The sequence below is a fragment of the Parastagonospora nodorum genome (genome assembly GCF_000146915.1).
Source record: "Parastagonospora nodorum SN15 chromosome Unknown scaffold_16, whole genome shotgun sequence".
Lineage (NCBI taxonomy): Eukaryota > Fungi > Ascomycota > Dothideomycetes > Pleosporales > Phaeosphaeriaceae > Parastagonospora > Parastagonospora nodorum.
This window is the reverse complement of record NW_001884564.1, coordinates 213,540-235,774: the sequence shown is the minus strand read 5'-3', so window position 1 is coordinate 235,774 and position 22,235 is coordinate 213,540. Positions and strand designations below refer to the sequence as shown.

The 22,235-nt window shown below is 49.4% G+C and overlaps 12 protein-coding genes across 12 annotated transcripts; 2 read left to right on the top strand and 10 right to left on the bottom strand.

The window, feature by feature from the left end:
- Positions 1–641: 641 nt before the first annotated feature.
- On the bottom strand, positions 642–1,150 carry SNOG_10032 (hypothetical protein; the record flags this gene model as incomplete). The annotated part of the gene is made up of 2 exons (XM_001800263.1): positions 642–961; positions 1,012–1,150. The coding sequence occupies 2 exons, from the start codon at positions 1,148–1,150 to the stop codon at positions 642–644; spliced, it is 459 nt and encodes a 152-aa protein (XP_001800315.1).
- A 493-nt stretch (positions 1,151–1,643) lies between these two features.
- Positions 1,644–2,109, bottom strand: SNOG_10031 (hypothetical protein; the record flags this gene model as incomplete). Its single annotated transcript, XM_001800262.1, has 2 exons — positions 1,644–1,960; positions 2,010–2,109. The coding sequence occupies 2 exons, from the start codon at positions 2,107–2,109 to the stop codon at positions 1,644–1,646; spliced, it is 417 nt and encodes a 138-aa protein (XP_001800314.1).
- A 707-nt stretch (positions 2,110–2,816) lies between these two features.
- SNOG_10030 (hypothetical protein) lies at positions 2,817–4,523 on the bottom strand (the record flags this gene model as incomplete). Its single annotated transcript, XM_001800261.1, has 3 exons — positions 2,817–3,204; positions 3,275–4,091; positions 4,139–4,523. The coding sequence occupies 3 exons, from the start codon at positions 4,521–4,523 to the stop codon at positions 2,817–2,819; spliced, it is 1,590 nt and encodes a 529-aa protein (XP_001800313.1).
- A 295-nt stretch (positions 4,524–4,818) lies between these two features.
- Positions 4,819–5,995, top strand: SNOG_10029 (hypothetical protein; the record flags this gene model as incomplete). Its single annotated transcript, XM_001800260.1, has 3 exons — positions 4,819–4,873; positions 4,922–5,197; positions 5,247–5,995. 3 exons carry the CDS (start codon positions 4,819–4,821, stop codon positions 5,993–5,995), a joined length of 1,080 nt encoding a protein of 359 aa, XP_001800312.1.
- A 741-nt stretch (positions 5,996–6,736) lies between these two features.
- Positions 6,737–7,216, bottom strand: SNOG_10028 (hypothetical protein; the record flags this gene model as incomplete). Its single annotated transcript, XM_001800259.1, has 2 exons — positions 6,737–6,816; positions 7,024–7,216. 2 exons carry the CDS (start codon positions 7,214–7,216, stop codon positions 6,737–6,739), a joined length of 273 nt encoding a protein of 90 aa, XP_001800311.1.
- Positions 7,217–9,882: 2,666 nt separating this feature from the next.
- Positions 9,883–10,173, bottom strand: SNOG_10027 (hypothetical protein; the record flags this gene model as incomplete). The annotated part of the gene is made up of 2 exons (XM_001800258.1): positions 9,883–10,028; positions 10,155–10,173. 2 exons carry the CDS (start codon positions 10,171–10,173, stop codon positions 9,883–9,885), a joined length of 165 nt encoding a protein of 54 aa, XP_001800310.1.
- A 295-nt stretch (positions 10,174–10,468) lies between these two features.
- Positions 10,469–11,500, bottom strand: SNOG_10026 (hypothetical protein). The gene is made up of 4 exons (XM_001800257.1): positions 11,255–11,500; positions 11,177–11,198; positions 10,874–11,114; positions 10,469–10,818 (listed from the first exon to the last, which is right to left on the bottom strand). Exons 1-4 carry the CDS (start codon positions 11,427–11,429, stop codon positions 10,648–10,650), a joined length of 609 nt encoding a protein of 202 aa, XP_001800309.1. The 5' UTR covers positions 11,430–11,500; the 3' UTR covers positions 10,469–10,647.
- Positions 11,501–13,025: 1,525 nt separating this feature from the next.
- SNOG_10025 (hypothetical protein) lies at positions 13,026–13,461 on the bottom strand (the record flags this gene model as incomplete). Its single annotated transcript, XM_001800256.1, has 3 exons — positions 13,026–13,089; positions 13,141–13,370; positions 13,429–13,461. The coding sequence occupies 3 exons, from the start codon at positions 13,459–13,461 to the stop codon at positions 13,026–13,028; spliced, it is 327 nt and encodes a 108-aa protein (XP_001800308.1).
- A 189-nt stretch (positions 13,462–13,650) lies between these two features.
- On the bottom strand, positions 13,651–14,546 carry SNOG_10024 (hypothetical protein; the record flags this gene model as incomplete). Its single annotated transcript, XM_001800255.1, has 5 exons — positions 13,651–13,823; positions 13,882–14,070; positions 14,126–14,144; positions 14,194–14,329; positions 14,380–14,546. The coding sequence occupies 5 exons, from the start codon at positions 14,544–14,546 to the stop codon at positions 13,651–13,653; spliced, it is 684 nt and encodes a 227-aa protein (XP_001800307.1).
- A 1,451-nt stretch (positions 14,547–15,997) lies between these two features.
- Positions 15,998–16,553, bottom strand: SNOG_10023 (hypothetical protein; the record flags this gene model as incomplete). The annotated part of the gene is made up of 2 exons (XM_001800254.1): positions 15,998–16,021; positions 16,260–16,553. The coding sequence occupies 2 exons, from the start codon at positions 16,551–16,553 to the stop codon at positions 15,998–16,000; spliced, it is 318 nt and encodes a 105-aa protein (XP_001800306.1).
- A 2,828-nt stretch (positions 16,554–19,381) lies between these two features.
- SNOG_10022 (hypothetical protein) lies at positions 19,382–19,535 on the bottom strand (the record flags this gene model as incomplete). Its single annotated transcript, XM_001800253.1, has 2 exons — positions 19,382–19,466; positions 19,489–19,535. 2 exons carry the CDS (start codon positions 19,533–19,535, stop codon positions 19,382–19,384), a joined length of 132 nt encoding a protein of 43 aa, XP_001800305.1.
- Positions 19,536–19,755: 220 nt separating this feature from the next.
- On the top strand, positions 19,756–21,744 carry SNOG_10021 (hypothetical protein; the record flags this gene model as incomplete). Its single annotated transcript, XM_001800252.1, has 3 exons — positions 19,756–20,304; positions 20,368–20,955; positions 21,031–21,744. 3 exons carry the CDS (start codon positions 19,756–19,758, stop codon positions 21,742–21,744), a joined length of 1,851 nt encoding a protein of 616 aa, XP_001800304.1.
- Between the last annotated feature and the right edge of the window lie 491 nt (positions 21,745–22,235).

The window sequence follows — 22,235 nt, the reverse complement described above, 5'->3', positions numbered from 1 at the left end:
CGGTAGTGGCTTCTTTACATATTAGCACACCTTGAAAAGGCAGCAGCGATATGCACGTGATGAAAGTCCGCGCAAATCCTCAACCACGGTTCACTCCTTTCTTTGAACGCTGGTGTCTTTGCACTACGGTTGTTCTAGCAAGCACAAAAATTGCAAGTCGGCTCCATGTGGACGAGTAAAGATAGGGAAAAAGTATGGTACGCAAACTGACCTAGCGTCCCAAATGATCGGCCAAGGCAGTAGCTATGCTCACGTGAGGCGCTATAGACGCTGAGCGGTGTACTCGACTAGATACAACTTTTCGCATGCAGACTCGTTCTTATTCTCAGCTTCACTGCCAAGGCTATAGGAAGTACCTACGGTAGGGTATCGTAATTGTCTCCCAGAAACGCAACTATTCTTAGAACATCATGATTGAGTGCTGTAAGACTCGTATTCTACCTGTAGTGTACCTGTGAGAGTCTTATAAGCATCTTAGTAAGCTCCAGAGTGAAAGACTATTAGATAGCTTCACGCATGTGCAGAACGGACACGAATCATGCTGCTTATATGATCTGATTCTGTAGCGAATGTACCTATGTAGACGCACGTGTTCATTTTTCAACTCCTTCTGCATATACCTTCTCGGGCCAGACATTTTCTCAATCCCTGCCATTCGCAGCCGTGAGGAGCTCAACGTCCTCTCCAAGCTCCTGCAGCAACGGCTTCTTCCTCAGGCTTGGTGCGTCCTTCAGCTTCATGACCTGCTCCACAGCCCAATCTGCGGCGTACCCCAAGTATATGATGGCTTCTTCGCCAGATCCACCCCCCACGGAGAACAACTCTTGAAGGCACATAGCACCGAGGTGAGCCCAGATTGTGATGCTGCGGCCACCTGTGTCCATGGTTTTGACCAGAGTGGTGATGTAGGGAGCAGTGATTTGTGCGCCGAGTTTGAAGCGTATAACAAAGGCGATCTTGCCTGTCGTGACTATGTTAACGCGAGGTTCTCAGATGGCATACAGCACTTACTCGTGATGCGTTCGAGGTCGCCCACAGACATAGTTCCGAGTTCGCGGGTGAGTGAGTCGGCGATGCGAAACTCGATAGAGCTCTTGTCGGTGTCAGTGATGCCATCATTGAAGGCCATGGTGGTTCGGCTGGCGGCCATGATAACTGCAGTTTGAGCGTTAGTACTCATTCGAGGTTTTGTGAGAGAAAGAAACCAAGTTGCGGCACGAGAGAATTTGAGTTTTGTGCGCACTCACGCGACTAGCGCGCGCTGTTTGCTTTCACTACGCTAGGCTACAGGAGTGCTTCTACGTCATGCAAACGGTACGGGCCCAGCCCTGTCGCAAGCTCAGCTTTGAAAGAAGCGTTGCTGGAAGACACAAAGGTCAACTGTTTATAATTTGGTTTAGGAAGTGACATGTGGAATAAGCTCATTTAAGTTTTAGAAGAGAGGTGGGAGGGGACACTCCTGTCTTAGCTATCTACGATCTCTAACCGCACTGCACTATGATTTCCAGCGTTGGGAAGGGTAAATGCGTAGCTCGAACATTCGACCCAGTATTCATAAGCCATCGAGCAATTTGTGAATACTACTCCTCACTCCGTCTCCTTCAACTGATCGGCCGGCTACCAGGCGAACGACTAGCTAGCTCTTAGTTTTCCCCCACAATCCCTTTGTTCCTCGGAGTCCATATAGCAGCAGCTGACAATATCTTTCGAACCGTGGCGTCCACGACGGTCGTTAACTGAGTGATAGCATTCTCTGTGTCTTGCACCCTGACCGCAACGACCTTCCTGACGGTTTCGAAACCCAAGTGAACGAGAACCACAATATCAAGAAGAGTTCGGATAGGCATGAAGCTGTTCAGATATGACGGAGGTGTGAGAGCCAGTACAGAGACTTCGTGGGCGGCGACGTCTGGGCGGAGCTTGTAGCGGATGATGAAGGCGATATTCCCTTTCGCAAAATCTATTAGCCATCTGTGTATTATGGCGAGATATTTCAAAGCTAAACTTACTGGCCAACTGCTCCACGACGCTCTGGGGCTCGTCACCGCGGTGCGGATCAAGACCAGCAGCGATCTTGCCCTTGAGTGTGGTGGTGTCGAACGTAGCCATTGCGAGGAACCAATCGGGCTGAAATTGTGAGTAGAATCGAGAGAGCGTGTGGTATTATGGACGTGAGAGCTGTAGAAAAAATTTCGACTTCGCGCGCAGTCACGGGACGCTAGCGCGTGTTCACCTTCACTCTCCTTCTCCACCCACGTGCCAGTGCAGGAAACCAGCGGCCCTGACACACAAGCAGCGAAATAGCAAACACTAAACAACCTTGGGAATCCTGATCGTGCCTATTCTCACTGGAGAATTACAAAACATTCTGAACATACGACTCGTCTTCTTGACAGCACGTGATACATTTGACGACTCGGCGGTCGGTGTTCTTCTCACCTCGTCGGAACATATATATCGTTCTTGAGTCCAGCCTTTTTCTCTGACGCGGTGGCACCATGCTTTCTTTTTTTCTGCCATCAATTCTCCAAACCCAAACACGTACTCAATCATCGTTCAAGCTGCAAACTCATCGTCATCGACCCAATCATTTCATAAGATATTCGAGGTTTTAGCCACCAAAACACATATCAATCTCCTAAGCATACACTTCCCATAGATGTCCACACATACCCGATACTTTCTTTATCAATACAAACCATACTCATATTTCGCCCCGTCATATCCCCTTTCCGAAACATATCCATTTTCGCAAATTCACACCAAAGAAAAACGCCCGCCCCCGTCCCTCCCGATCAAAACATCTACAATCAGTTTCATCTGCCCTCCTTAATTTTGACACAATCCGCAAACTGCGGGAAAGTCCCCCTAAAACTCGGTCCAAGCGTCCAGTTCCCCAAATCCCTCAGGTGGCTCTCAAACGCCGGGTTAATAAGCCACTGGTCCTCTTCCTTGGGTAACGGGCCGAGGGGAGGTTGCGGGGTGGCGGGGTCTTGCGGCGAGCCGGGGTGCACGTGGGTCGAGGGCGCGGAGAAGGACGAGGAAGTGACGGAGAGGGCTGAGGTGTTGACTTTTGATGCGGGGAGCAGGACGTCTTGGGGTTCGTAGGGCCAGTTGAGGGAGACGGTGGTGGTGAAGGGGATGAAGAAGTTTTGGAAAGAGACGAAGGGTTTTGTGAGGCAGAGGCGGTCGCGGAGGCGGGGCCTGAGGATCAAAGTCAGTAATTATCCTCGCCAAAAACTGTTCAAGGAAGGAGGGGAGGGAATTCACGCACCACGGCAAATGATCAAACCAGCACGGATGCCCGACGAACAGCTGCGTCGGTCGCGGCGTCACCCAGTGCGGCAGCCTATCGTAATTCTCCTGGCTGGGGTCGATCTGCCAGCGCATGACGAGGTACATGATGAAGACGATGGCAACCTGCTCGGGCTTCCCGCATATATCTGGGAACGTGCGCAGTATCTCGGTGAAGAGCTGGGACAGCGGGTGGGACTCGACCTGTCGCTCGGGATACACGAGAGATGTGAAGTTGGGATACAGCGGCCCGACGAGCGTCTTGATGGGAACGCCTTCGGCCGCGCGCGTCTGCCGGTCTTGCAGAAAGGTGAGCAGGATGGCGTCGAGGGGACAGGTGGGGGAGGAGTTGCGCGGGAGAGTCAGGTGGGCTACGAGGTTCGGGGCGTATTGGGCCTGGCTGTCGCTGCTGACATTATACGGCTGGGGGAGTTGCGGGGGAGGCAGGTTTGGGTCGACGACTCGAGCCTGGTTGTTGTCGAGCAGGAAGTCGACGCCCAGCCGCTCGTCGAATGGCATGTCGGGCGCGGTTATCTGCGGGCGCGCGGCGTCGAAGCGTGGGCTGTTGTCGTTGGAGTAGCGGCGCATGTGGCTCGTGGGGCCTTCGCCGGGGTACATCCACGGCCGGCCTGGGTCTGTTACGGAGGGCGAGTGGACGCCGTTCGTAGGCGTTCCCCCGGCGGCCATGTCTTGGAGGGTCGCGTGGAACTGGCGAGGGTCCGAGGGGGGTTGTATGGGCGCGTCGCGGTGCGGTGGGAGGACGGTCAGAGGCGAGCGCTCTGCGGCTGCAGCGAGTTCTACTACACATCAGCATGGGAGTGTGCTGAAGACAGACCAGACACACCATTGAGACCAGCGACGGGGCCTGCGTCCCTCAGAATGGGCTGGATGAGCGTCATGACACCATGCAGCCTCTTCCTGATGTCCGCATTCTCGGCCTGGACCGCCTCCTTCTCTCTGAGCACCACCTGCAGGTCATGGTACGGCTGCTGGTTCTCCAGGTCCCTTATGCGCTGATTGAGGCGGTCGATCTGGTTTTTCGTGCGCTCGCGAATAGCGCGCTGGGCCTCGCGATCATTCGCGCGCTTCCTGGCCAGCTGTTCGGGCGTGAGGTTGGCGACACCACGCGAATTGGGCCCGGTGCGGCGCTTCTTGTTGGAGCCATCCTCGGGCTGCTCGCTGTCTCTGCGCTGGGACGAGGGCGTGCCCGCGTCGGCCGGGGACGCCATAGTGGTTATTATGCGCAGAAGGAAGAGGCCTTACTCGTAAGGAGTGCCTGAAGTCGCCTACTCGAAAATTCGCGAGTCATTCCGGGAGCGCACGACATGGGTTCTTTGCCAGTCGCGCCTGCCTGCGCCCGATCGCCGGCCCCACAACTCCCCCAGCCTCGGGTAATCACCTCCGCCCGGCGCTGCATGTGCAGACGACGTCGAGTAAGCTCTGGGCGCTTGTCGCCATGCCATGATTTGGTCTGATGTGCTCCTGGGCCGCTGAGTGCCTCCGAGCTCGTTCCTATTCAACACCATGGCAGACCAGGACGTCAGCAAGCTAGGCATCGCCTCGGCCGTCTTCAAAGCTGGTAGACATGCATTGTTGATTCTCGTCTCGACTTACTAACATGTCCCAGTCGGCTCAGCATCTGGCCGTCTCGTCACCTCGCCCTTCAAAGGGGACAATGGCTCCAACACCTACTTCAAAGATGTCATGTTCGCCATGTTCCGCACCCAACTGGGCAACCTCGACCTCGCCCAGGACCGGTACCTGAACGGCACCACAACGCCAATCTACCTCAAATTCGCCAAAGACAACAAGTTCAAGCCCGAGAGCATCACATTGCCCAGTGGCACCCAGGCGCACTGGTTTGGCAGCAGCACCGCCAAGAAGCTCATCATCTACTTCCACGGTACATGTCCCTTCCACTGGATGTATTGCTACCCGCTAATTCTATACAGGCGGCGGCTACGTAATGCCCTGCGGCCCCGGCCACCAAACCTGGCTCAACGACCTCCAAACCTCTCTCGGCCCTGACGTCTCCGCCCTGCTCCTCGCCTACGACCTCGCCCCCGAACACCCCTACCCCACCCAACTCACCCAAGCCGTCGAGCTCCTCCGCCACCTCGTCGAAACCGAAGGCCGCGATCCCGCCGACATGATCCTGGGCGGCGACAGCGCAGGAGGCAATCTCGCGCTCGGTTTGTTGTCGCATCTCGTGCACCCGCATCCGCAGATCCAGCCGTTGAGGCTCCCAGGCAGGATTGGCGCGGCGATGCTGATTTCTCCCTGGGCGAGTCTCACGCAGACGCATACGCCGGCGTTTACGGAGAACAGGGAGAGGGATATGTTCGATGCGCGCACGCTTACGCGCTGGTCCACAGCGTTCCTCGGCTCCACATCCGCGTTTGCCGGGGACTATTACAGCGAGCCTGTGCTCGCGAGCGCGGAGTGGTGGGCTCCCGTTGCGGATGTGGTTGGCGAGGTATTGATTTGGGCGGGCGATAATGAAATCCTAAAAGACGGCATTGTCGCGTTTGCGCAGAAGTTCAGCCGCGGGTTTGGCGGGGCTGGCGGCCTGGTGGATGTTGTTGTTACGCCCAAGGCGGCTCACGAGGAGATGATTGTGGAGCGGATACTGGGGTATAAGGGCGACTCGGGGACTGGGAGTCAGGGGGTTGTGGAGGGGTGGGTTAAGTCGAAGTTGTGATGCGGATCTTGAGTTGATAGCGTTGGGCGTGTTTAGTGAATATGCGGTTTAAGCGTTTATATATATATATTCATCATGATCAATGTGTAATGTTGCGTGCGCAATGGCTCATCATCATCTTTGTTTATACCGACTCCATTCAAACACATACATACCAGACGCCCTTGCCCTCACCCATTCGCCCATCTGCCATCCCATTCCCCCCCCCCCCCCCCTCTCAACCAAAACATGCCCTTATTCCGTACATGTTCCACACCAACCAGCACCCGTAGTATGTTTAACCATCTCCTTTTGCAGAGAAGAGCAACACATGAAATCTTGGAAATTGCGTTTTTTTTGGAAAAAGCCGCCCAGACAACATTGGCGTCCCTTTGTCTTTTTTTTCTTGAAGAACAGCACAGGCACACTTTTTTCGGTGTAGAGAAGAAAGGAAAAATGCGGAGGGCATGGGGGTTATATACACTCCCAAGCCCGACCCACTCCCTGCCCTTTTCTTCTCTCACTATAATTTGGCGTCTATTTTACGGCTCTCGGCTCGGTGGACTGACGACATAAATTGGTACTCTACGAATTTCTGCGGGCGAATAGCACACATGCGCTCAGGCGAGTATCCTTTTTATTAAAAGAAAAAGCCGAGGAGATATGTCGCAAAGGGTTGGTTTATGTACCCCAAATCCATACCTGCTTCTTCTGAATCTCGCTACGTGTTTGATCGAGACATGGATTGATACTGTGCGTCGTTTACGGCGAACAGACAGCACGCATGAGCTGGAAGACGGCGCTTTTGGGCATAGAAGACGGGAGATATGCTTTCTGAAGAACTGGTCTTTGACAGAAGCAGCGCAGACCACATGTGATCAATCCCTGTCCTCTTTTAGAAAAGAGCGCAAAGCTTTGGAATATAGTGTATGAAAGAGGATAGAAGCAGGAGGGGGGATACAAGAGCGCGTTTTTTCCATGTATCAACTGTCTCCTCTGTTTCTTTGACGGTTGTCATGATCTAGTTTCGCCGCACGCTCGATCGGTACATGAATTGATACCGTACTTCATTTGCGGCAAAAAGCGGACAGCAGGCATGATTTCAGCAAAGGCTTTTTTTGGGGCAAAGAAGGTGAGGACGTGGTTTGCGCGATGGTAGTATTCAGCTCTGGACAGAAGTGGCGTGGGCGACATGTACGCGTTGTTCGCGATTTTGGGGGAAATGTAGATGCTTTTGAACATGTTGTAGGAGAGGAGGGAAAGGAGGAGGAGAGGGCGGGTTTATGTATCCCTTTTCCACGTGCGTGCTGCTTCGGCGCTAGTTGTGGTCTCATTTATCTGCGTGCTCACGCAAGACATCTAGTTTAAATACCCTGCTCCAACGCACTACTTCTGCCCCCGCTGTAGCCTGGTTGTTATACCCGCTTGAAAACGACATGTGCTGCAGTAGAATTTTCAGCAGGTCCTCACATAGATGTTGTTTGCGTCCTTTTTCGATACCCAGAAAATGACTGCATGGGCCATGCAGGCGGTGTGTCCTGGAAAAAGGCGGAGCAAAAATTATTGACGTGTTTTTCGTCTGTTTTGGAGGAAAGAGTAGAAACTGTTGAATGTGAAAGGAGGAGGGAGGGAGCGGGGTTTTAAGTTGGCACCTCGACCCCCGCATATCTTTCAAGTTGTTTTTGCTCATCCGCCTCGAACATGTGCTTGAACATCACTTCGTGATATGCGAATTTTGGCGAAATCTTACATAGAAAGCGGATGCGTCGATTTTGACTCAGGAGACAAAGATATGAGGCGGCTGGATTATTCTTTGAGACAAAAAACAGCGTAGAAAACATGAGGTCACAATTTCCCATTCTTTGGAACAAGTATAGGAGTTATCCCTACGTAGATAGAGGAAGAGAACATGTACAAGAACACCGATTTATATGCCTCAATTGCCTCTGCTTCCTCTGCCCACGCAATCTATCCACCGGCTCGAAAAAGACATAGGCTTGCCATAAGTGCTTGTGAGCTACATCTCACTCTCAACGCGACAAGGTTCATGAGTTTCAGGCCAGAAAAAGAACACATCGTCCCGTAGATTTCCTTTTTGAGCAAAGCCTGCAAAGGGCGGCGCAGTTACCATTTGTCGACGCAAAACGCTTTTGTATAGGAATGATCTTCTGAACACGGTAAAAAGAAGAGAAGCTAGAAGACATAGGGCGGATCTATATACCCGCACCCCTCCTGCTCCTTCTGTTCCTGACGGTACGATTTCTGCGCACACGAAAACGACAAAAGTTCGCGGTAATGCTCATTTAAAAGGAATCTCATATAGCGATGTGACGATGTCTCTTTGGTCCAAGAGACCGAGGCATGCAGTTGTTGTGGTTCTTCTTCGGGTTTCTGAGAGAAAAGGGCAGTCCAGACAACATTTGGGCTTCTCCATTATCTTTTTCAGTAAGAAAAGGAAACCACTGCTGGATGTAGATAGGGGAGGTTAGGAGAAGAGATTCGGTTTACATACGCAAATCCGATGCACTACTTCTGCTTTTGGTAACGTATACAGCACGCTTCGAGAGTAAAATCTCATATGGAAATAATAGCTCGTATCTTCCAGCTCAGAAGAGGAACACATGCGCTTGCGAAATATCGATTCTGACTGCGCCGAGATATGGCGACATCAAGTTTTTCTTTTGAGAGAAAGGGCTGCAAGCTTTGGAATGGCAATACAATAAAGGCAGACGAGGATGTAATACATGTACTGCATCGCGATTGAATACGTCTGATTTCGCTATGGTGTGAATGTGCGACATTCCAATTAAGGATCGCATAGAAATCGGCTGCGTCTTCTTCAGCCGCGCGGAGGAAACACACACATGCTCAACGAAGGTTTTTAGACAGAAAGCCACGCAGGCAACATGAATGTTGCCGGCCAGGCTTCTAGTGAAAAAGGATAGAAACTTTTCAAAGTGTAATGTAGAGAGGAGAGACAAAGAGAGTGAAAAGTACTTATTTATCTATCTCATTCATACGCGCTAGTCTTGCTATGATGTGCGACACGCCTTTTCAGCAAATCCCGCGTTGAAACCAGCTGCATCTCCTTCAATCCAGGAGAGGAAGACATATACGATTAATACGCGAACTTGCAAGAAATGCCGCATAGATGCATATGTACATACATCTTTGCGCCTTTAGAAAAATAGTGGATACTGCTCGATATAACGCGCAGAGAAGAGGGAAGGTAGGTGCAGAGAGCGGACTTGCATACCCCAGCCCGACACACTACTTCGGCTCTCGTTATAGCGTAGATGTGCAATTTCTTAGCGAATTACACACAGAACTAGGCTGCGTCTCTGTTCTTGGCCATAAAACGACATGATAGTGGTTTCAAAATGACCTTATCGAAAAACAGAAGCTCACAGAACATCGTCCATGTTCATGTTAGCCTTTACAGAAAGCACAAAATCTGCCAGATCTGGTGTGAAGAGGAGGGGTAACGACGCAGACGAGAGCGGGTTTACATATCCCATTTCGACGCACTGACTTTCGGCTCGCATGTTATCGTGTCATGAGTCTCATGATGCATGCCATGTGATGACAGAGGATCGCCAGGAGACAAAACACATAATGATCATCGTTGTCGCCTTTGAACAAGCTCAACCAACTATATCGCTTTTCGGTTATTTTATGAATATAGCGAGACGTACGTCAGCCTCGTTGCGACGTCTTGTTGCGGCAAAGGTAGAACAACATAAGGTGATCGACTATGGATTATGATTATATGCAAAGTCAGTGAAGATTGTGGAACATGGCGACCCGACCGCTACATTTACTCTTTATTGGTCCAATCTCTGGCCCTTTTACTGATGTAGCGTCCTGACAAAACGTTGCTGTACGATAAGGCATATCTTTTTGTTATCCTACTTCAAACAAGCCCGCACAGCTATGTCGTTCATGGCCGTCGCCGTCTTGGGATATAGCCTAGGCGTGTTTTCTTGGAGCTTTGTTCTCTCGGAAGAAGTGAAAGGAACGCATGTAGCTTCCGTGGCAAAATTCGTCGAGTGTTCTTCGCGAACCATTTACAGCAGGAACACATTAGTGTGGGAAACAGAGGTTTTCGACAGAAAGATGAGCGGGGAGCGAAAGACATAACATGCGATCCTTACCAATTTTTGATGTCCTGGATACTCACTTGAGGCGAAGAAATGCATTTTTGACCCATAGCGTTTGAATTTGAACATAATACAGGGTCCCTGTCGAGGCCATAATTTCCAAGTTGATGAAGCACAACAAGTCCATTTCCCGAAGTAGTTGAGGTCAAATCTTGAGCGAAACCCGATGGAAAGTCGTAGTTCAGTTAGGAAAGTTAACCCAAATGAAGATTGTGTAGTACGGAGCATTGAGTAGCTGCAGATCTTTGGGGGACTGTAGTTCGACAGATTGGCGATTCTGGAGCGCAAATGTATTGCGAATAAAGCGTTGTATGTGGGCCTTTTGAGAGACACTGAAGGGTTGATTGAAAGTGCTGGATGCATCTTTCTAAGAAATAGCTGCAATTGTATCGAGCTACTTCAACACTATACTATTACCTCCTCCGACATCTTCGAATCACATTACCCCTGGTATACTTCTCATACCCCTTCACTGCTGAAGCCCCTCCCCTAGATCGTCATCTACATCGCCCTCTAAGCCTCAGCAGCAATTTCGCGAGGTGCGAACCTGAGGGAACGCTTCACGTTGGCGATGCCCTGGTACCTATTGACAGCAAGATCCAGGGTGTTGCCGAGCGCGCTTGCCTGGCCCTGGAGGTCCTTCGCCCTGGACTCGACGGTGTCAATGAGCGCAAAGGCGATGGTCTTCACAAACATTAGCAACTGATGCCCACATAAAAAGTGTAAAATGATGACTTACATCAACGACATTCTCAATCTGACGAAGCACAGAAGCGATGGGCTGGCCGATGAACGGGACGGTCTCGAAAAGCCCAGCCTTGCCGATCAGGATGTTCAGGAGGGCTTGGTGGACGCGCACGAACTCGCGGAACGCATCGAATATGGCGTCGGCGGGAGCGCCGGCGGGGACGGGTGCCATGCCTTGCATCTGGGTAATGTACGTGGTGGCGGAAGAGACGATGTCGGTGAATCCTACAATACTACGCAACGAAAATTGTTAGATTGACTGGAAGAATAAGAGAAGTTGCTGCTTGCCGCCTACATCTGGGGGAATGGGCCCTGACCTATTCCGGTAGTTAGCTTCGCGGTATCTTGCTATGAAGGACTCGTGCATACGTACCAATGAGGATCAAAGGACCGTTGATAAGATTGATGCTCTGCGCAGGCGCCTGAAGAGCCTGACTCTTCTGCGTGATGGCCTGTATGTTCTTGACGACATCAGCAGGAGACGCTTGAGCAGCAATGGGAGCGGCAAGAGCCAGAGCCGAGACGATGAGGTTACGGAAAGAGACCATGTTTGCTGTCACTTCTGAAGCTTGGGTTTGTGATAAGGAAGTGAAATGGTGCTTGAAGAGATGAGAGGATGATGCTGGATGATGATTCTGAAGAGTCGATGAGAGGGTGAGCTTTATATGTGCACTCCAATGGCGATACTATGGCGATACTCTTCGGTGATCTTCGTCTCCGGGCGAGGAAAAGAACCTCAAAAGTGAGCCTCTACTGACGATATTCCGCTTGCAGTCAACTTTTGGTGATCAGTACATCTCTAATATTGTGATCCTAACTACAACAAGGCGTTCCTCATCTGTTCTGGTATCGGGGTGAGTGATAAGCGTACAGTAGCGATTGCCTTAGGTCCACTTGAGATGCTGCAAGCCTCCGGACACGACTTCACCTCGCCGACATCCAGAGCCAAGAAACACATAGGCCATATCTAGTACCAGTGAGTGGATCATAAATCGCAGATCTATGTACCGTGAGATTGGACACTGGTAGTACGTCAGAATCGCGGGTTCACAGTCCATGTCTCTCGCTCTGTCTTCGTGTCTCAATAGCTTGCGTCGTTCACTAAAGGTCTGCTCAAGTGCGGGCACAGTGAGTGCCGGTTCAATTAGCGGTCGAAATACAACTGTGTTTGAGATGAGCCATGTCTCCAATGCGCAGGCGACTTGCTGACAAGCAATGGTCTGAGTCCCCGCGCATTCGCCCAAACTACATCGGGAAACATGCATACGTCAATCGACATGAATTTTTGGGCGGTGATCATACGCTTGTGTGAGCCCTGACATTGGGATCTCTTAACCATCCTATGCATTATCTGCGCTGAGGTTGTTCATTGGTTGAAGATCTCGCCATTCATCAAAAGGGACTTCAAAGGGTCGGACCGGAAGCGGCATACTAGCACTGCCACTGGTACTAGAGTCAACACCCCCTGTGGTGGTTGGCCACTAGTTACCCACGATGCAATGGATCGAGCTTTCTGCCGACTCGTGTCAACTGCAGTGTCGATCTTGAGCTGCAAGGCCCGGACTGTCTTCCACTTGCGGTATGTCGCTCGCTCCTACCTCACCTACGCAGCTGAACATCCATTTTGCTTGGACGACATGCATGCTGAGATCGATCATCATCATTTTTATTTTTCGAGCCAGGGTCATGAATCTGTGCATGAACAAGGTTTGACAGCGAGACGAGCCGCTAGCGCTAAGGCCGCAATAACGCCTGTGCAAAGACGCGAAGGTTTATCTTTTTGGTCGGTACTTCGCGTAGGCAAACCTGACAGCGCATCCTTATTAATCTCAGCTAGTAATTACCTAGGGTAATGCCGTATCTTCTTGTGGAGCGTGACGAAAACCGGGGTTCTTGGGCTAGGAACTGAACTGTCCACAGATATCACGCTCAACCTGCATGCGGCAAGGCAGATTGTTCAAATTTTGGACTAGGGCTAATGTCACCGCTCGGAAAATTGCCTTCCCGAGTTCGTAGTCAGCCATGTCATAATCAATGTAGTGTGATGTTGAAAAAAGGGCGGTCTTCTAACGCTGCGCAGCTTCCATATGGGCTAGCTTATGATTAAAGTAATAAATACGTTACGGGTGAGATTCTATCTTAGACTACAAAGATATTTCAACGGTCCCATCATGCTCAGCAATGACTCCGTATCGTGTAGTGGCGAGGCTATGGCCTGATTAGAGCCAGTCAGCCCAAGTAAGTTGTAATGTCACATACCTCCAGGCCAGATTACCGGTGCACATATATCTGCATCCTGTTACCAGCTTCCCCAAAGCCTCTACGATTTCAGGACGATCTTGATAGGCACGATAGAGTCTCGCGGTGCAGACGTCGTACTCTGCCGAGCATTGTGCAAGCAGACCCAGTGCTCGCTCAAGTGCTCCTTGGAGGCTACCAGTCTCGGCGTATAGCACGAATAAGATATTCGAGGACGACGCGCCCGCAACCTGAAACACTTGTAAGTACTGTGCAGACAAGTACACTGGCTGCACATGTGGACCTCACCAACTCCTTCTGCACCGAGAGCAGATCATTCATACTGGGTCTTTATCAGCACTCGCTCCACTTGACCATCAAGACAATCCGACAACTGACATTGAGGTCACACCGTTTCCAGCCTCGTATACATCATCCAGTAGCTTCGAATCCTGCACTTCTGCAGGTAGCTGTACTTTGCATGCGTAACTGCCAATAATTAGCGATCGGTACTTTGGCAGTAGCAAATCTTCAGTTGTAGACCAACAGCAACGTCGCAGTGACAACCTTTACAGCACTTGTAGCCATCCTTAAACGCCAATACTCTTCGAGAGTCGGCAAAGACTGATCAACACGCAGGCCTTGCTCATATCCGACCATTTCCAGGTAGATGCGAACCTCTTTGGCAAGATTGCGTCGTTCGTCTATGCATTTTTATAATTCAGCTAACGGTCCGCTCAGCGTTCCGAAGAGATTACTTACGTAGCGTCATATCCATACAAAGTCTTTGCCAGACATCCCGAGATGTCTCTAAGATCGGTCGAAAGGACGTTTTGACTATCCTATATGGTGGCAGATCTAACATTGCACGTACGAAATGCATGATGTCCTCACGGCATCTCTGGGCGTGCTCGTAATCAGAGTTGAACTCTCCTCCTGCTTCATCAATCTCTGCTTTCCATCAGTTCATGCTGGACCACATGTATAGCTTTGACATGTAGCTCACCATCGTCCCAGATGAATAGCTGCAGACTGTCAGTTGACGTTATACAAGCAATACAATCGGATTCGTACCCAAGTGCATAGATCTGTACAGGTCTCCATACGCTCATAGTCTGCATACGGCCACCATCCTGCGCCGAAGCGACCCAGATCTTGCGCTTCGACTTTACGAAGTCCTTGCTGCTTGCTCGGGATGCGGCCAATCATCCTATCATGCGATCAGCCTCGGTTGTGACGACTATCTTCGGTCAAATATACCACTGAAGTCGTTCCCGAACATGCTCGCGGAGGCGCGTGATGTCTGGGTTCAGACTCACTGGCCAGTCTTCTGCGGGCATGTAATGCCACAAGTCAGGTAGCACAAGCGATTGGCCTTTTATTTCAGCAATGATCTCTCGGGCGCTGGTATGAGGACTATGCGCCATGACTGAAGATTCCTATATCGTTTGATAAAAGGTTCACGAGCCGAACAAGGCTCAATGGAGCAGATGCGCAGGCATTTATACATCTAGCACGCCGCTCTAGTCGATGCTCTCCCCATTGCCTTGTGGTTAGTAAAACTCAGCTTCGTAGAAACAGCATAATGACAATCGCCACTAAAGCCCAGATGTACTTTGTGCATAGAGCTAGCGCTTCGCGAAGGAGCCTTACTGCTGCGGTAAGCCTTGTGGCTGAAAAGTGTCTGATATGTCGCTGGAGCTACAGATGAGGTGGGCCAATATCGTCTGCATACCAAGGCTACTAAATGAGCTTGAGAGCCACGGAGGCAGATTATTTGTGCGATTTTCTGATTCAGTAAGCACTACTAATCGGTCTTCTTGGCCATGCATCAATACGGTCGCTAGTGTATCAATGCAGTCCCTACCTTATCGTATGCAGCACCTTATCGCGTAGAGCACCTCGCCGTGTAGAGTTACTTACCAGGTAGAGCAATTTACCACAAAGAGCAGCTTATCGCATACGTACGGAGCAGTTAATGTTCGGCTGACTCAGCGCGGATGATTATTGATTACCATCCAGACTTCTTCAAGCTGCAGTCATCCCAGAAGCTGATCGTAGGACAGTCAATTCCGACTTTTCATACAGTTTAGAGGATTCTTGCTGAATGGCCAGGATACGTCCTAGCCATATATTCGGGCGTTCCCATCGCCTCGAGGTCAGCAACAGTCCAATCGGCGGCATCATTGCTACCAGAAAACCTTCTGATCATTCTCGCACGACACAGATGATCTATCATGCCCACAAATTTACCTCCACGGTAGTTTTGCCGTTGCGTATGGTGTCTGGCGTGGTGCTATCCTACCTGTCAGTAAAGGCTATCGTACGCGACCACGAAGTTATTGTCTTCCCAATTGCCAAACGTTCTGCCGTGTACGACGACGTTGGCACTGTCTTGGGTATCCCGGAGATCGTACTGAACTCTCCCTTTGGTGCTTAACATCTTGTATTTGCACTAATATTTTACCCAAAGCTTCGACTAGCTGCCAAACGTAAGGATCGCTTCATACGGCAGATGCTTGGCGAGGCATGGGAAATGTTCACCCAACCCACAAGCTCTAACACCGATATAAAATCAGTAGCTAAATTCTGAATGGATCTTAAAGTTGCACAATCTAGCAAAACTGGTAGGAAGGCACAATATAGTAACCCGATGGTCAGGCAGCATGCTGTCAGATTATATTTCAGAGGCTAGAATTTGGCAAATAGAATGTTAGAAACATACAACAGCGGGGATTCGCCGGTGGGTGAATGATGCCGCTCGGAAAATTGCCTTTCCGAGTTCTGAATTGTGTGCAATTGCCTTTTTTATTATATCGAATTACTGTTATCTCATTCCTGCCTGCAATATCTTCTTATAACACTTTAAACCCCAGTTTCAATAACTTGTAACCTCTGCTCTCTATTCATATGTACAGTGTAGTCTTATAATGCTAATTCAACAGCGTAATTACTGTATGTTATTACCTACGTAGCTTTCTCTCTATATTAAATCCTAGAGCAATACTTTTTTGGTCGACTGCGTCTGCCATGCGAACACTTATCAGCAGAAGTATTCCTCCTATCAAAGGTATTGCTAAAATCCAACTTAGAAATACTACTCCCCACTTTTCCCGTGAATCAACATCGTCGTGACTCACCACACCAGCAGCAAATTGTGTTGTCCAATGCATTACGGGGTTTAATAGGACCCGAAGAACAGTTTGGTGACAAAGGTACAAGCTAAACGAGATGCGGCCTAGGAATTGTGCTGCCCTAGATTCGAACGGTGCTCGGAATCGAGGTAATTTACGCATACTACCAATGACCAAAATGGCGCCGAATGTATGCCATGTGCTCCACGTTGTTTCCGTGCCCCACCACGGAAGCGGAGGAAATAAGTCGAGGAAGAACCAATCCGCCGGGAATTTTGCTTCAGTGGTGCCTTTAGACATAGTTGGTGTGGGTAGACATAGAAGGTAGATGCCCGTAATGAAAACTAAGGGCTTCAACAGGGTTGATAGTCGACCCAGTCGGGTCGTATATGAACTCAAATCCCGGTGGTCGCGATAGGAATAGGATAGATGTGCCTGTGTTTCTTGCTGTTTAAGTGATTCAGAAGCGTCAAGTTCTGCAAACAAGACTCCTGCGAAGAAAGCCATGTATACGGGTGTTCCATTCCACCATGACCTCACACAGAGGAGTCCTAGGATGATCATTCGTGCCATATCTCGAGTATTCGACAACCCAAGGAGTGTCAAGTATACTTTCATAGAGCCACGAATTTCCGCAGGGATCGTCCAAAAGTCTAACATGATGGTTAGGGTACGTGGCTGTGTATCTCCCAATTCACTTACGGTCGTTGAGTGTCAAGTTCTGGCCACTTTGTACATTGATAATGCTGATAAAAGACCGAATTAGGCATTTTATGTGTGGGATCGGGGACTTCCGCGGTTCTGCGCCTGGACATCCTGTACCTTTTGGGTTACTCATGGTATAAAGCCCAGCGTAATACACCACATGGGTCGCTAGCATCATTATTGCGACTGGAAAGCACAGCCGAAACATCCTCCTGACCACACTGCTCGTCAGTCTCTGGTAAAATCTGGCGAGTGAACCTTCATGACGGAGTTTGATGAGACCGATTGAGACGGAGTATCCGGATACGACAAAGAAGATGTCAACCATGCCTGGCCCTGAGAAGAAAATCCGAAAGGGTGCGAGTTGATATAGGTATCGATTTTCAGATGCTGGAGAGTCCCAAAAGGATCGATAAGGTGTGACAAGCCTTCCAGCAGTTGCATGGAACCAAACAACGATAACTGCGGCAACACCTCGAACGCCATCCAACCAAATCTCCCTGCCTGTAGAGGCTGAGTTTTTCGCCATATTCTGACAATTCCTGTGCATACCAATGCGGTGATCAGAGGCGGGGGAAATCCGGGGAGTGTGATGGTCTAAGGTGACAGCCGGCTTCTCTCAAATTCGTAGCTTGGATTTCAATTCTGACAATTGAGGATGATAGTGGAGGTGAAGAGTGGAGCTTCTGCCAGGATCATCAACGGGACGATGTACACATCGAGATCCAAAGCTTCCAACGGTTCAAAAGCACACAGGTCTCGTGTAAGGTGTCAAGCTCTCGATATTCGTCGCTAAGTGCAGATGAAACCGCTTAAGAGGTCCTCAGAGAACAGATATCTTGCATTATCTTCGGGATTGGGCTCAGAAATGAACAGACTCGTTAAGCCAGATAGTATTCAGCTGATGTGAAAGAAATCTAGTGCGAAAGAAATCTGACGCGAAAGAAATCTGGCGCGAAAGAAATGCTGATCGGCGACGGGACAATTCCAGTGATTTGTACGAGTGAGGGAGCGATATCAATCCTTGTCCCTGCATCCACTCAGGAGTTTATGGCCGAAGCTGCAAGCAGAATTCGGACCGGTTCAGAGGCGAGCCATGTTAGGGCCTGTCTGGTACGAAAGTTTCGCCGGCCGTTTTGTTTTGAAAGAGGTATAGCGTCCACGTGAGCCTGCTCCCAATAAACCACTATGACAAGTAGAGAGGCGGTGAGAGCTCCGTTTTGGCCGCGTTAACCTTTTATAAACTAGGCTTAAAGGTTACCCTTTTTAGCGCGTCTACGAACTAGAGCCCTCTATTTTAAAGAAGCTATTTCATATCTCAGTCAGCAATCTGGAGGCTCCGTTTGCGCTAAAATTCTGCCCGATTCTGCCACGTCAGAACTGGTCCCTTCAGTTTACCAGATAGGCCCTTATCTCAGGGTCTGTCTACTTGCTCGGTTTCCAAAACGCCGTTTTAGCTAATTCAGTTTAACGCCTGCTCCAAAGTAAGCGCTATGATAAGCTATCATAAAAAGGGGCCGATGGACACCTTTGTACTGCTTTCGCTAATTCTTAACCGATTAGGCTTAAAACCTACTATTCTAAGCGCGCGTAGCAAATAGAGTCTTCATATCTGTGCGATTATCTCAGAATTTCGTTACTTACTAGTTTGCTCTGTTTTATTACATGATCGCGGCGTCAAGATTCTGCTACTGTTCTGCCGAAACGGCGTTTTCAAAACGGGGAGGTAGACAGGCCCTTAACATGTGCAGCAGCATAAACTACGACAAAACAGTTCTAGGATTGAGCAACAAGAACTCGCTAAGCTGAACTACTTGCCGATAACAAGAGAAGAGGCGTACTGCACGTTACCAGCTCCGGTGGAACACTTCGGGTAGATACAACTACGACAACAACGCAACGCTTTTATAGATTAAGCAAGACTTTTATATTTCACTCTGTATGCCTTAGATATATCTTTTTAAGAATCTATCTTTATTCTTCTATCTTTGCTGATGCTGTAGGGCTAGACATCGGACTAATGCCAAGCACCTGGGCATGTTTCGTCTCACCTGAGGTGAAAAGGTGCTGTTGCACATCAGATCCACTTCTAAAGTGTGATGGGCCTACCACTGCAGCGCATATGTAACGTAGCGGTCCGGTTTAGGAAGGCCCGTGGAGTTCCTCCGCAGCTATACTACACTGTATCCACTTTTAAGGTGTGTGCCTGTGGGGATAGTATAGGTGTCTATGCAACTGCGCCCGGAATTTAGCGTGTGACTTGGATTTGAACCAACTCTTGGGGAGAGACATGCGCCACCAACTCCCCTCACCATCAATCTTGTCCTGGTCGTGTGCTAGTAGAGTACGAACAGCCGAGGAATAACCGCCTTCGGACCTTTTGTCTACAGACCTTCACTACAAATCTTTGTTAACCTTATAAATCACATTTGCATCTTTCCAGGCATAGTCCCTCCTTCAGGACGTCTATCTAGAGGAGTTCCATCATCTCCAAAGTTTTTCCGCTGCCTAGTTGATTTGGTGTACTTACCTTTGTGAACTCAAAAACGTTGTATTTAGACGCCTAGAAAATGCCATCGTGGTTCCAAGAAAAAGCGTGTGACTGCAACTGCAACGCATACGTACCGCAGCGATCCTGTTCAAGACGGCCCGTGAAATTCGTCCGCGGTGAACAGCCGGCGTATGCTCGTTTCACCCTCTCTTATCGTACGATGAGAGTGGTGTGAATATGTTTATTTAAGACCTAACACCTTGCTGTGATTTGGTTTCACTGTCTTCTATCAAGAAATCTTTTACAATGGGTTGGCTGCGCCTAAGATTTGGGCGACTCTGCTCTTATACCTTCTCTTTGCTATCGAAGTCCTACGAACTAGACAGTGAGCTCAAGTATCACTCCGAGCCAGAGACCCAGAATCTTGTCAATGCATTTACAAAGCTTTTCAACTTCATTGGCTGCTTGGCTGGAGCTGCACTTTACTACTATCTGACCTTTTACTGGTCCGATTACTTTTTCACTTTCGACACGATTATGACAGTTTATTTCGCGGAACACTGCGGCTGGGCTAATGAGAAAGTCCGTCAAAATAGCGATCCGCATAAACAAGGAAAAAGCAAAGGTTATCCCGATCTGAGCTTGGCCGAGAAAGGAGAGTATCGTACGCATCCCAAACGTTCGCCAAAGCCTGAACTCGGTTGTATTGCTGCAATCGTAGGATATCGCGAGGATCCTGTCATCTTTACCAAGGCTCTCGAGAGTTATCTGGATGCTGAGGGATGCCAATTTGTGCTTACTTGCATCGATGGTAATCAGAAAGAAGACCAGACAATGGTTGAAGTTTTTCGAAAGGTATGTCGCTCGATCTTCGTTGTCCAGCATTCACCATCTCGTGGCTCAGCTGATAATGGTTAGGTCTACCCAAGTGGCTCGGCCGTTCTCAATCTTCCCGTTCCACTTGTGGACATTGCACTCCAAATGGATCGCGGTACCGATACTTTGGGCAAGGATGAAATTCTCATCGAGAAATGCGTAGCGCTTGCTAAGCAGACGTTGCTCGAAAACCACATACATGTCACAGGTCCTGACGCTATAACACATCTATGTGTAACCCAACCTCATATGCACAAGAAGGGCATCCTGTTCACCTCTTTTATCATGTGTTTTGCCCTGTCTGACCTCCTGGGTCTTGAGTTCGTGTGGACCTCTGACTCAGATTCTATGGTCTACAAAGACACGATTCAGACAACAATTGAAACCATTCATGGGGACGACAAATGTGCAGGCGCCAGTACTGCGCTGAAAATCCACAACGCTAAAGATAATCTCGTTACCACGCTGGGGAACACGGTTTACTTGAATGAACTACATCTTTCAAGATGTTTTTCAAGCGCTGTAGGCTCCAACGATTGCCAGAGCGGGCCTTGTGCGGCGTTTCGCATTGAGGTTGTCAAACCTGAATTACTAGCTTGGTACAAGCAGACAGTCTGCGGGAATTGGATGGTCAGTTTCATTCTTTTTTTTTATCAACATCGTACTTGATGTGTACTTGTTGCTCATAGCACTGACAATTAACAGGTTGTCAACGAAGATAGACACATGACCACTCGCCTCCTTCTCTCGGGCTATCGTGTCCGCTACATCACACACGCAGTGACCGAGACTGAAACACCCGTTACTCTCCGCCGTTGGCTTCTCCAGCAAGTTCGATGGGCTCGCGCCGTACACATTGAGTCTTACGTTCATCCATCCATGTACATCCACCAACCACCCCTTTTCTTCTACGTCGCGTTGCGGCGAGAACTCACCTCTCTTGTTCACTTTACAACGATCACATCATACTTTTTCCTAGGTGTCAGCCCTTTCGCGCATTTTATACCAAAGGACTACATCGCGAAATTTGTGTTGACCGCTGTTTATTTGAAGACAAGGAACCCCATCAACCCTACTTGGGGCGAGTGGGTCTGGTCGACTCCTGCTGCTCTATTTTTCATGATACCACAACCAGCAATTCAAGCTTGGAGCTTTGTAACCATGCTTGCTAATGAATGGGGTACATCAATGAGGGGAGAATTGAAGACACAGGAACAGAACAGATGGAGAGAACTAAAGAAGAAGGCTTGGGAGGTAGGATTTTTTGTTGTTTGGATGGGCATTCTTGGCGGAGCGGCCGGTCGTTACATAAGTTCGGAGCTGGGACTTGATATATGGACAAGCCAATTGTGTATGGGAGCAGGCATGGCAGTCATGTGGACAGTTTTTGGATATTGGATTATTACTATTGAGGAATGAGATTTCTCTAGATTAGCAGGATCAAATTAATGGCGTTATGGTTAACTTGATTTTATGTCGCACATGCCTTGCCTACTTCTTCTTCTGCTCGCTAGCCATGTCTCGTCTGGCAGGCCGGCCGGCCCCGCTCAAGAAATGGTGAACCACTGTTGGAAATCTGGGGTAACCCCACACCGAGAGCCGCGCGACTAGGGAGTTTCTGAACGCGCGTTCTCATCAAGAAGATCGGGCTCCACTTGCTCAAGGCTGGTAACTAAGCCTTTGACGCTGAGCTGCTGTTGCTCTGCTATTGCGACAATTTGCAGTTAAAGTTGCTGCTGCTACACGTTATAAACGTCTAACCTATTATATTATAGAATTTCACCTACTGGCCCATCACTGTGTTAAGTTCTTAGGTATATAACCTAATTCTATACTCTGCTTTCATTATTACTCTACTGCGTTGTATGCATCTGCTGGCTTGTAGCATAATTCTACTTTGGTCCTGAGAC